The sequence below is a fragment of the Hylobates moloch genome, unplaced genomic scaffold (assembly GCF_009828535.3).
Source record: "Hylobates moloch isolate HMO894 unplaced genomic scaffold, HMol_V3 SCAFFOLD_5, whole genome shotgun sequence".
NCBI classification, from domain to species: domain Eukaryota; kingdom Metazoa; phylum Chordata; class Mammalia; order Primates; family Hylobatidae; genus Hylobates; species Hylobates moloch.
Window position 1 is genome coordinate 103,343,929 of NW_026652280.1, and position 11,554 is coordinate 103,355,482.

At 45.5% G+C, this 11,554-nt stretch overlaps 1 protein-coding gene and 1 long non-coding RNA gene across 4 annotated transcripts; one reads left to right on the forward strand and one right to left on the reverse strand.

Annotated features, from left to right (window-relative positions):
- Window positions 1-1,779: 1,779 nt before the first annotated feature.
- MRPL9 (mitochondrial ribosomal protein L9) lies at window positions 1,780-5,603 on the forward strand. Of its 3 annotated transcripts, none has more exons than XM_032154617.2 (7): window positions 1,780-1,962; window positions 2,143-2,299; window positions 2,789-2,913; window positions 3,114-3,164; window positions 3,721-3,822; window positions 4,365-4,448; window positions 5,068-5,603. In XM_032154617.2, exons 1-7 carry the CDS (start codon window positions 1,810-1,812, stop codon window positions 5,197-5,199), a joined length of 804 nt encoding a protein of 267 aa, XP_032010508.1. In that variant the 5' UTR covers window positions 1,780-1,809; the 3' UTR covers window positions 5,200-5,603. The 3 variants fall into 3 exon arrangements, with proteins under 3 accessions (XP_032010508.1, XP_032010512.1, XP_032010511.1); XM_032154621.2 differs by having other exon boundaries at window positions 5,218-5,603; XM_032154620.2 differs by having other exon boundaries at window positions 1,784-1,962; window positions 2,143-2,339.
- On the reverse strand, window positions 5,356-10,131 carry LOC116469436 (uncharacterized). Its single transcript, XR_004248265.2, has 3 exons — window positions 9,392-10,131; window positions 7,931-8,018; window positions 5,356-5,677 (listed from the first exon to the last, which is right to left on the reverse strand). It is a non-coding gene; the product is annotated as an uncharacterized LOC116469436 (long non-coding RNA).
- Window positions 10,132-11,554: the final 1,423 nt, after the last annotated feature.

Genomic DNA, 11,554 nt, shown 5'->3' on the forward strand with positions numbered 1-11,554 from the left:
TAAGAGCATCCAACGCAAAAGCAGCCAGTGCAAAAGCCCTGAGCAGGAAATGTGCCTGTTTTCAAGAAACAAGGAGGCCACTGTGGGTGGAGCAGTGTAAATTATAGAGGAGCTAATGGGGTCAGATTATGTATGGCCTTGTAGACCACCTGATGGCCTTTTTCTTTTACCTTGAGTAAAGGAGGAAGTCATTACAAAGTTTTGGGTGGAAGAATGACATGATCTGACTTATGCTTTAAAAAGATCATTCTGGCTGCTATAAATAAGCTACAGAGAATTATAAACTGTAGAGAATTAAGGGAGATCTTTTAGGGGACTATTGCAGTAATCCAGGAGAAAGTAGTGTCTTACTCCAAGGTAGAGCATTGGAGGTAGTGACAAGTGGTTGGATTCTGGAACTACAAGTGCTCCTTGACTTAAAATAGGGTTATGTCCTGATAAACCCATCGTATGTTGAAAGTATCGTAAGTTGAAAAGGCATGTAACACACCTACCAAACACCATAGCTTAGCCTAGCCTATCTTAAACATGCACAGACAACTTAGCCGACAGTTGGGTAAAATCATCTAACACAAAGCCTATTTTATAATAAAGTGTTGAATATTTCATGTAACTTATTGATGTCCTACTGAGTGCACATCACTTTCACACCATCACAAACTCAAAAATTGTAAATCCAAGTCAGGGACTATCTGTAAGTTAAAGGTAGAACCCACAGGATTTCCTGATGGAGTATGAGAGAAAAGAGAATGGAAAGAATGGAGTTTCTGTCAACTGAGAGGAAAAAGGCTGTGCAGATGGGGCAGTTTTGGGGGCGAGGGGGGAATAAAATAAGTTCAGTTTGGGACAGTTAACTTCGAGGTGTCCTTTGGATACATAAGAGGAAAATGACGAATAAACAGTAGAATATTTGAGATGAGTTTGGGAGATGTCTAGGATGGAACTAGAAATTTGGGAGTCATTGGCATATAAATGGTATTGTAAGCCACGAGACTGGATGAGATCAACAGTGAGTGTATCCTGAGAAGAGTAAAGGTTCAAAAACGGAGTCCCGGGGGCATTCTAAGAAGCGGGGAGAAAAGGAGAAATCAGCAAACGAGACTGAAGAAGACCGGTGTCCAGGAGGTCAAGTAGCGTATTTAGGAGGAAGGAGGACTGGTCAGTATGTTTAAGGGCCAGTCTTTCCATAATCTCTGCCAAATGGACCTTCTTTCATCCAGTTTTTATGGTCTTCTGTCCAGTACTGAGACCTTCCCCAGAGGGAACTGTCGCGGCCCTACCATAGTTGCTTTTTTACTATGGTTTACATAGCTTGTGATTTAGAATTCTCCTTTATTAGCTTAAATACTGCAGCATAATGATTAAGGGTTAGGCTCCTCCTGGAGCTGGCAGAGTTTTCCAAGAGATCCCATCCTTTACCACTTTTAGGTAGATTTGAAGTAAGGAAAAGTGAGAGCATCACTCATTCTCCCGTCAGTATCCAGTCATCACAGAACGTCAGAATTAAAAGTTACCCCAGCAACTAGAGCTAAAGCAAAGCCCACACTTTCAAGAGGAAGAGCGTCTTTTCCGGCGTCAGTCCACCTAACACTCATTCCATTATCAGTCAGTAATTCTGGGCGTCCGTCCCCTCTGCCAAAAAGTAGAAACAGGCAAGCCGCGGTGCCATCTCTCCCCCCGCCCGCTCTCCATCCCTTCGCTCAGCCCAGACCAAAGCCGCGCCGGCGCGCCGCAGGCAGCCCTGGCGGGGGCCTTTCCTGCCGCCCGACGCCCGGGTCCTCACTCAGGTCTCATTCTGTGCCTGTGAACATGGCGGCGCACGTGGTCACGGCCCCGGGCAGAGCTCTGCTGCGTGCGGGCGCTGGGCGGCTGCTACGGGGAGGCGCCCAGGAGCTACTGCGGCCGCGACATGAAGGGAAGTCCCCTGGCCTGGCCTGCGACTTCAGCCTCTCTCAAAATCGGGTGAGGGCTGAGTGTGGGGTAGGGGGTAGACACGCTCGAGTATTGTTTCTGGAGGCGCACTGGGACCTGGAGGGAGCCGATGTGGGGGTGGCGGGCTTTCCTTGAGGGGCTGGTGGCCGTGGTGGAGGGAGAGGGTGTTCCTTGTGGAGACTAGCTCACCGTCGCTTTCCTGGCCGCCAGGGCACGGTCATTGTGGAGCGCTGGTGGAAGGTACCGCTGGCCGGGGAGGGCCGGAAGCCGCGCCTGCACCGGCGACATCGCGTCTATAAGCTGGTGGAGGACACGAAGCATCGGCCCAAAGAAAACCTGGAACTCATCCTCACGCAGTCGGTGGAGAGTAAGGCCCGGGCCGAGGCGCTTCCTCTCAGGCTGGTCCGGTTTGGCATCAGCTTTTTCTAGCCCGTCCCCCTCAACTATTTACCTTGCTTTTTCTTTGTGGAAATAATCAACTCTATATGTGAGAAGAGGAAGCCATAAAAACTATTTTGATTGTGACATTGGCCTCCAGCATTGAAAATTAAAACATAAAGGCAGCAACATCATTAACAGTGTGTGGGGAGAGGAGCCTGACAATTTGTGCCACATATACTGAAATCCTCCATGGGACAACTCCTCCCTCTGTACAGGGGATATTAAATTTATACATAAAGTTCTAAAGAAACTAATTAGCAGTCTCTTAAATCTTCTTCCTAGTGAATATGAGTTAGCATTTCTTTTAGGAAAAATAAGCACTGTGAGAAAGTAAGAGGTGCTTCTCTCTTTGATCATCTTTTCTTTAGGGACTCCTCGATGGTTCTGATTCCCCTGTCTCTGTTCTCATTGACAGATGTTGGAGTCCGGGGTGACCTGGTCTCAGTGAAGAAATCTTTGGGCCGGAATCGACTCCTTCTTCAGGGACTGGCTGTGTATGCATCCCCTGAAAACAAGAAGCTGTTTGAAGAGGAGAAATTGGTGAGCTCAAAGGAAGGACAGAGAGACTTCTTTTCTCTCGCAGCTTCCTTCCCTTTGACATTTAACTTGAAAATGAAATAGGAACTAGAAGAACAGGCATCCAGAAGCCCAGCCAATGCCCAGCATAGGAATAGTTTGATGCTATTTAACATGGGCTCATTTTTCTTTTACTGCTTTTCATCTCTAACTTTCTTTTCTAGCTGAGACAAGAAGGAAAATTAGAGAAGATCCAGACCAAGGCAGGTGAGGCGGTGAGTAGAAACGTAAAAAGTATTTATTTGTCACTTACAAGACTTAACCAACCTCACCCTGAGAGTCTCCCTCATTCCTTTGAGATCTCCTGATTGCAGACCCAAGAGTGGGAGAAAGGGGAAGTGTTGTGGCTGCCCCCAAAACCGGTATGTAGACCTCTTGGGAGATCCCTGATGTGTTGCGTGAAGTGCCTTAAAGTACCAAGGGAGGTCCCAATCTGGGAATCAGGGAACCCATGGAATAGTCTGAGATGAGGGCTCTGCCTTCAAGGATGTTTACCTACAAGTTGGAGAGAACATGGACACATGAGAAGATAATCAGTACAGGTGCCTGCCACCATGCCCGGCTAACTTTTGTATTTTTGGTAGAGACAGGGTTTCGCCATGTCGGCCAGGCTGGTTTCAAACTCCTGGGCTGAAGTGATCCACTTTGGGAGACCCATCTTGGCCTCCCAAAGTGCTGGGATTACAGGCATGAGCCATCATGCTTGGCTTGCATACCTTGTAACCCTGACATGTTTCCTCTCCTTTGACTCCAACTCATAATTCCTTTCAGACAGTGAAATTTCTAAAAAGCTGTCGCCTGGAGGTAGGGATGAAGAACAATGTCAAATGGGAGCTGAACCCTGAAATAGTTGCCCGCCACTTCTTCAAGAATGTGAGTGTTCCCAAAAATCACTCTACCCCTGAGGTGGAAGCTGCCTCTGGGAAGGAGGCCTGGGATTGATCCCTTTGTTAGGAAGGGTTGTGATCATCCAGTTATAGTTAAGGAAAGTATTCTTGGTTAGTTTGCAGGAGTATGGGAAGGAAATGGCTAAGGACTAAGGATGGTCACATAGAATTTGAAGATTCATAGGAAAAGGTGGTGGTTTCCATTTATTTCCTGTCTACCTAGGGAAACGCTGGGGATTTGTGACTCACTGGAGAATTGTTACTTTGGTGGATGAAGTGGTTTTGGCCTCAAGCCCTGTTTCTCTTTGTGAATCTACCTCCCTTTCTGAGAATCAGAATTGAATATTTCTCTACTACCGTCTATGAAGGTGTATGCCCTTCTCTCCCATGGAATCAGCCAGAGTAGACACCCCAGTTTTATGCATCCCTGTGCAGGAAATCCTGTAACCCTCTTTATGAGGTTCCCTAGAGTGGCAGTCATGAAAACAGAGTTCGTTTGAGCTGAGATTTTTTTTTTTTTTTTTGTAGCTTGGTGTTGTGGTTGCCCCACATACGTTAAAGTTACCAGAAGAGCCTATCACACGGTGGGGCGAGTATTGGTGTGAGGTGACGGTGAGTGTTTTGCATACTTTCTTTTTTCTTTTCTTTCTCCTTTTCCCCCACTTTTTCCTTTTTTTCCTTTCTCTTAAAGACAGGGTTTTGTTTCATTGCCCAGGCTGGATTCAAACTCCTGGGTTCAAGCGATCCTCCCACCTCACCTCCCAAGTAGCTAGGACTATAGGCGTTAGCCACCGCACCTAGCACCTACCTCTCCCTTTTTTCTTTTTTTTTTTTTTGAGATGGAGTGTCACTCTGTTGCCCAGACTGGAGTGCAGTGGCACAATCTCAGCTCACTGCAACCTCCACCTCTCAGGTTCAAGCAGTCCTTCTGCCTCAGCCCCCATAGTAGCTGGGATTACAGGCACACGCCACCATGCCTGGCTAATTTTTGTATTTTAGTAGAGACAGGGTTTCCCCATGTTGGCCAGGCTGGTCTCAAACTCCTGACCTCAGGTGATCTACCTGCCTCAGCCTCCCGAAGTGCTGGGATTACAGGCATTAGCCACTGTGCCCAGCCCTAACTCTCCTTTTTCTGACTGGGAGAAAAGTCAGGGTGAAAAGCTGGGATTAGGTGGTGCTAAATCTTACCTACCTGACTGATCTCTGAGAATTCCCATTGTTTTGTATGCAGGTAAATGGGCTTGATACTGTGAGAGTGCCTATGTCTGTTGTGAATTTTGAGAAGCCCAAGACCAAAAGATATAAGTACTGGTTAGCCCAACAAGCTGCCAAAGCCATGGCCCCCACCAGCCCCCAGATCTAAATCTCCTCTCCCTCCAAGGCAGCAAAGCAGAATCAGGAGCAGTGGAGCAGAAATGGGCAAGCACCCTGATCTCACTCCCAGCTCTGACCAAATACAGAATTTTAGAGAACATCTGAAGACATCAGACTGCACTGCGTATACATGTTGAATTCTTCATTTTTGCCATCTTTATCTTTAACTGTCATCACTGGGGCAGTCTTGTTCCAGAAGTACCAGGCTGTAGATTTGATAAGCTAGATACAATAGACCGAAACCATCCAAAACCTGTTTAGCTTCTTCCTCCATTGGAGTTTATTGGGACAAACAGAAGAGCCAGCCATTGTCTCCAGTACTTGCCTCATTCTCATCATCCAAACTGAACATTTGTATCCCAAGCAGAAATAAAGAGATTATGTTCTTTTTAAGTGTTGTTTACTGGTCTTGAGTAGATGGGACAGGACATCCAACTGAGATTTCCTTGAGCCACAGAGGTTTGCTGCTAAAAAGGAAAGGAGAATATCTTAGACTGCATCCCACAGTTACTGTGGTATGAACAAATTGTGCTGAACAAGTTGATGATGTGTTTGGTCTTAACACTTACTCTTCTTAGATACACTGATGCAGTCATCAGTGTGAATAAGCACAATGGATTCTACTTCTCTAAGACCTGAGTAAGGCCTAAGGGTAATTGTTGGAAAGCTGGGATGAAAGAAGCTTAAAAAGGGAACTTTGTTCCTTGAACCAGCTCCTGAAATTCTGAAAAAGAAGTTACCTTAATTTTGTAGACCAAGATTAAGATAGGGAGCTAGTCATAAGGTAATTCTGGAATGGATGAATGGATGTCTTGATGGGAGATAAGGAAAGTAGATGATAGTTTTCTTTTTTCTTTTTTTTTTTTTTTTTTTGAGACAGAGTCTTGCTCTGTCACCCAGGCTGGAGTGCAGTGGTGTAATCTCAGCTCACTGCACCTCTGCCTCCCTGGTTCAAATGATTCTCCTGCCTCAGCCTCCCAAGTAGCTGGGACTACAGGCATGTGCCAGCACCCGGCTAATTTTTTATATTTTTAGTAGAAATGGGGTTTCACCGTATTGACCAGGATGGTCTCGAACTCCTGACCTCATGATTCAGCCTCCTAAAGTGCTGCGATTACAGGCGTGAGCCACCATGCCTGGCCTGAAGGTAGATAGTTTTCTATAAGTTCAGAGTTTCATTAGTAGAAAAAAGAACATTCATTTTCAGGTGGATTGTGCCAAGGTCACTCAAATACAATGTGAGGTCGTGCAGTTTAGGGTAGTAAAGATGAGATCATTGACTCCTTCGCTATCCATACCAGACATTGGTTTCTTTCCTGTTTGAGCTCACCTACCACTCTGAGTCAAACACTTTTCATCCCATCTCAGCTAATGAGAAAGTCTGTCATCAGTAGTTGCACTGATAACTATAGCCAACTTCATACTTGACAGAGCTCTATAACAAGTCTGGCACTGGCACTATCTGAAATTTAGCATTTCTCCCCTCCCCACCCTTTTCTTTTCTTTTTTTTTTCTTTTGAATGGGAAAATAACATTATTTCACATTAGGGAGTAGGCAGGCATCCAGGCTCAACTGGAATTGCTTCTTGGTGGCACTGGGGACCATGAGCATGTTGAAGTGTACCATCTTGCTCATGCTGGTGCTTACCCAACTATGATAATGTTGCTGATCTGGATATCCCTGATGCAAGGGGATGGGTGCACGAACATGTTCTTGTGCTTCTTGAAGCAACTGTACTTACACATGTAGTAGAAATAGTCTTGGTGGATGATGTTGATCTTTTGCATCTTTTATCTTGGTCACCATGCCAGACAGGATCCACCCTCAGATGGAGACGTTACCAATGAAGGGGCAATCAGTGTAAGTATAGGTGCCCTCATATCCCATTTGGGCATATTGAAGCCCAAACTGGTTTTTTTTTTTTTTTTTGAGATGGAGTTTCACTCTTATTGCCCAGGCTGGAGTGCAGTGGCATGATCTCGGCTCACTGTAATCTCCATCTCCCGGGTTCAAGCGATTCTCCTGTCTCAGCCTCCCAAATAGCTGGGATTACAGGAGCCCGCCACCAGCCCAGTTAATTTTTTGTGTATTTTTAGTAGAGACGGGGGTCTCACCATATTGACCAGGCTAGTATTGAACTCCTGACCTCAGGTGATCCACCCGCCTCGGCCTTCCAAAGTGCTAGGATTACAGGCATGAGCCACCGCACCCAGCCCCAGACTGATCTTGTGGTCCTATAGGAACTTCTCATTGCCAGTGTCTCCCAGCAGGACCCTCTTGTTTTGAAAGATGGTTGACTGCTTTTGGTAGGCACACTCAGTCTTGGATTTAACAGAACTTCCTGAAAGGTTTGAGCCTCCATTAACTTGCAGAGACCCCAGCATTTAGGAAGCGCTAATCTAGATTGAAGCAGATGCATACATTTCTGTACCCCAGTTAATCCCTAGTGAGTTGGAGACACCCAGAATTAACCCCCAAACTGAAGCACAGAGTTCTGCCATCCTGGACACACTCCTGAGGTTTGGGGAGGACCTGCAGCCTCGGCATGAGTCCCAAGCCCACTGAAATTTGCCATTTCAATGATCCCCATTCCTGTTGTCCTTGAAATGGTAGCCTAATTACACACACACAGCATCTCTCAACATGACCATCGTGAAACTCTGAAATTGAGCAACAAGCACACATTTCACACAGCTAACCTTAAAAAGCATTTAAATACCTGCCATAGGTTGAGTTCTTGGCGAAAACACTCTGTGTTGGAGATTCACATGCAGAAATTTAGTGGGAGGAGTTATCTGCATCAACACCTACTGGGGAGTAAAGGCAGTAGAATTGGGTATAGGGAGAAATGGAGCTGATGCAGTCTTAACAAACGCCTCAGTCAATCAGGAGCTCAAACTAGGATGGCTCTGCAGGATGCCCCAATAGGGTAAGTGGGCTGGACCTTATCTCCCCACTTCACCAGGAAAGGGGTATGATCTTGAGTGAGGTGGCTCACTTCAGCCAAAGGCGGTCCCTGGATGGAGCACAGGTGACAGCTGTCAGCATTCTTAGCAGCTTCAGTCCTCAAGGGGAAAATATGGGCAGCACACCACAGTCAACACTACAGTCCACCCTTTGCACTGCTCAGACTGATTTGTTTAATTAGTTTTGGAATGGTTTCTTCAGGATTCTGATGGATCACTTTCTGGGGAAATTTAAAAGAGGAAGGTCTGGAACAGGCCACAGCCTCTGCTGCAGTAGCTTGAGTTTGCAACTGGCATTCACCTCCCTTCTCTACTACCTATTGTTGATCTTTCCCCAATCCCCTCAGACTTGTACCTCTGGTTCATGTGGGTTACCAGATGAGGTACCTGGCCATCATGCCCTTCTCAGGCTATGAGTGCACTTGTTCATTTATCATCAAAATTGGGCAAGGAGAAACATACTCAAGTGGATGATCTGGGTGCCAGATATATTCTTCCCTGTCCCCACTGTGTAATAGCCGCCCCACCTCCTGATAATGACTCCTTTCCTTGCCTTCTTGTCTCTTGGTAGTGATTTGGAGTAATCTAGTGCCTGCCATAGCTTAAAGTTTAGTGAGACTCAGTGTGTCCACTGGTGCAAATATTCCCCTTCTGGGAACCAGGACTTCTAAACCCTTAGAGACCAGAGTTGGGATAGAAGGCACAGTTTCTTCAATTGGGTCACTGGGAGTGATGATAATGGCAGGCTGCTCCTACACGCACCCTTTGTTCCCCAGAGCCATATATTTTCCTTAAGGATACACTATTCAATGGCTATTGGTCTCGGGTGTGTACTGCATCATGAAGGATATATCATCATGAAGGATGATATCCTTACAGGGTATCATCTCCAATCTGGTGCCTTAGCTGTGCTTTTAACAAGCACTTTATCAGGGAGCAGCTTCTGCATAGTATGGTATGTGATTAAAGCTGATCCCACCATCATGTACCCAGCATTGTACCTCCTTGCTATCAAGTGGGTCTCTTGGTTTGATGCAATGTTACACAAGATTTCAGGCCAATGGATCAAAATTTTGTAAACCTTTGGATGATGTTGCTGACCGAGGCTGTGCAGGCAGGAAAGGCAAACCAGTACCCATAATATACATCAATGTCCCTTCAAGATAGAACACTTCCCCTTCCAAGGTAGCAAGGATACAGTGTAATCAACTTACCACCAAGTGGCTAGATGGTTTCCTTGAGGAATGGTGACATCAGGCTAAGTGTTGGTCTCTGTTGCTGGCAAGCTGGACACTCACTGATGCAGTAGTTAGATCAGACTTGATGAGTCCATGACGTTGAACCCTTGCATTTGCTCCACCGTGGCTCCTCCGTTCATAGGATCACTTTGCCAGCATTGGGATGCCAGCAGCAAAGCCTGGTTAACATTATTTGGCTAAGTCATTCCATCTGCTTGGTTGGTGCCTTTTCTGTGGTGGATGTTATCTGATGGGAATTAACCTACAATACAAAAATCATCACACTGTATACCCATTCTCGGGTATGTTATGTGCCTTTTCCCCACACTTCCTTGTTTTTAATCTTCCAGTTTGCTTTCCAGGCCCATGAGTCTATATATATTCTTACTTCTGGCAGGTACACAGGCCATCTCTAAGTGGGGCCATAGTGCAGCCACAGTGTATTTCCAGCTTACTTTCACCTAATGAGACAACTGTACATTAACCAAGCTCAGCCTTTTTCCTCTTCTGTCATCGGGTCATGAGGGATCTCTGATCCATGTGGCTACAGATGTAAATTGAGAAAGCACCACCAGTGCATCAGTAGTGGGTGACAGGGGATCTGGGCACCTGCTTATGTAGCTCACTTTTGCCTTCCAGCCCTGCTTGTTCCCAATTCTACATATGCCACTTTCATTTTATGAAGGATGACCCGTCAACCCACCCAGCCTTATGACTTGTGGGTTTGACAGAACCCAGGTTATAATACATCATCACTTAACATCCCATAGGTAAGCACGTTGTCTCAACTAGGGCTCAGTAGCATTCCAGGAGCTATCTTTTGCAAGGTGTATAATGCTCTGTTTCAGATGGCATGACATTGCTCCAGCACTACAGGGGGCTGTGTGTGACTTACTGTTGGGATTTATCACGAACAGTATATGATCTTTTCTCACCACTGACACCTCTAATATAATATGATGTCTTGTGATCCAAGCCGCAGGGCCATTTGTACCACAGTCTTGACCTGCTACAGAGCTTTTACCTGCTCTGGGACCCACTCAAAGTTGGCAGCCTTTTGTGTCACCTATGATATTTGTGTCAGAGCAACATTTCCAAGTATGGAATATGCTAGCAATAGACCCCAAGACATTTGCAAGGCATTGTGCTTTTTAGTGGTGAGAAATATGAGATGCAAAATTTCTCCTTATCATCTTTGGAGGGAATGTCCTGGTATGCTTCAGACCACTGGACTTTTAAAAACTTCACTGATCTGGCAAGATCCTGAATATTTGTAGGATTCTTGCACTACTATTTGAAGAAGATTTATCCTACCAAGGCCTCTGATACAGGTAACATTTCAGGTTCATCCTGTACAATTACCATGATGCCATCAGTGCAGTAATGGGATGTCCTATGGTATATCCTAATGGTCCAGGTCCCTTCAGACTATATTATGACAGAGGCAGGAGAGTGTACATGGTCCGGAGGCAAAACTGTAAATGTATATTATTGGTCATCTCAGTGAAAGCAAGCTTTTATGATCTTCCTTTCTACGAGGATGAAAAAGGGTGCATTGTGAAGATCAATACATACCATGTAGGCCGCGTTAATCTTTTCCAGCAAAGATACCACATTTGGAAGAGCAGATAGAATTAGCATTATTTGTTGATTGAGATTGCAGTAATCCATACTCATTCTCCAAGATCTGTCTGGTTTTAGCAGTTGCCAGACTAGTGAATTAAATGGCAATATGATGGGCACCACCACCTCTGCATTCTTTAGGTCTTCAAGTGGGGCACTAATGGAGTAATTTTTATTTATTTATTTATTTATTTTTTATTATTATTATACTTTAGGTTTTAGGGTACATGGGCACAATGTGCAGGTTTGTTACATATGTATCCATGTGCCATGTTGTTTTGCTGCACCCATTAACTCGTCATTTAGCATTAGGTATATCTCCTAATGCTGTCCCTCCCCACTCCCCTCACCCCCACAACAGTCCCCGGAGTGTGATGTTCCCCTTCCTGTGTCCATGAGTTCTCATTGTTCAATTCCCACCTATGAGTGAGAACATGCGGTGTTTGGTTTTTTGTCCTTGCGATAGTTTACTGAGAATGATGTTTTCCAGTTTCATCCATGTCCCTACAAAGGACA

What these genes read in the sequence shown, in the direction of transcription:
- MRPL9 (XM_032154617.2), top strand. Translation starts at nt 1,810, where the DNA reads ATGGCGGCGCACGTGGTCACGGCCCCGGGCAGAGCTCTGCTGCGTGCG. An exon ending in AGACCAAGGCAGGTGAGGCG is followed by an intron (nt 3,165 to 3,720) that starts GTGAGTAGAAAC and finishes AATTCCTTTCAG; the next exon opens with ACAGTGAAATTTCTAAAAAG. An exon ending in CCCGCCACTTCTTCAAGAAT is followed by an intron (nt 3,823 to 4,364) that starts GTGAGTGTTCCC and finishes TTTTTTTTGTAG; the next exon opens with CTTGGTGTTGTGGTTGCCCC.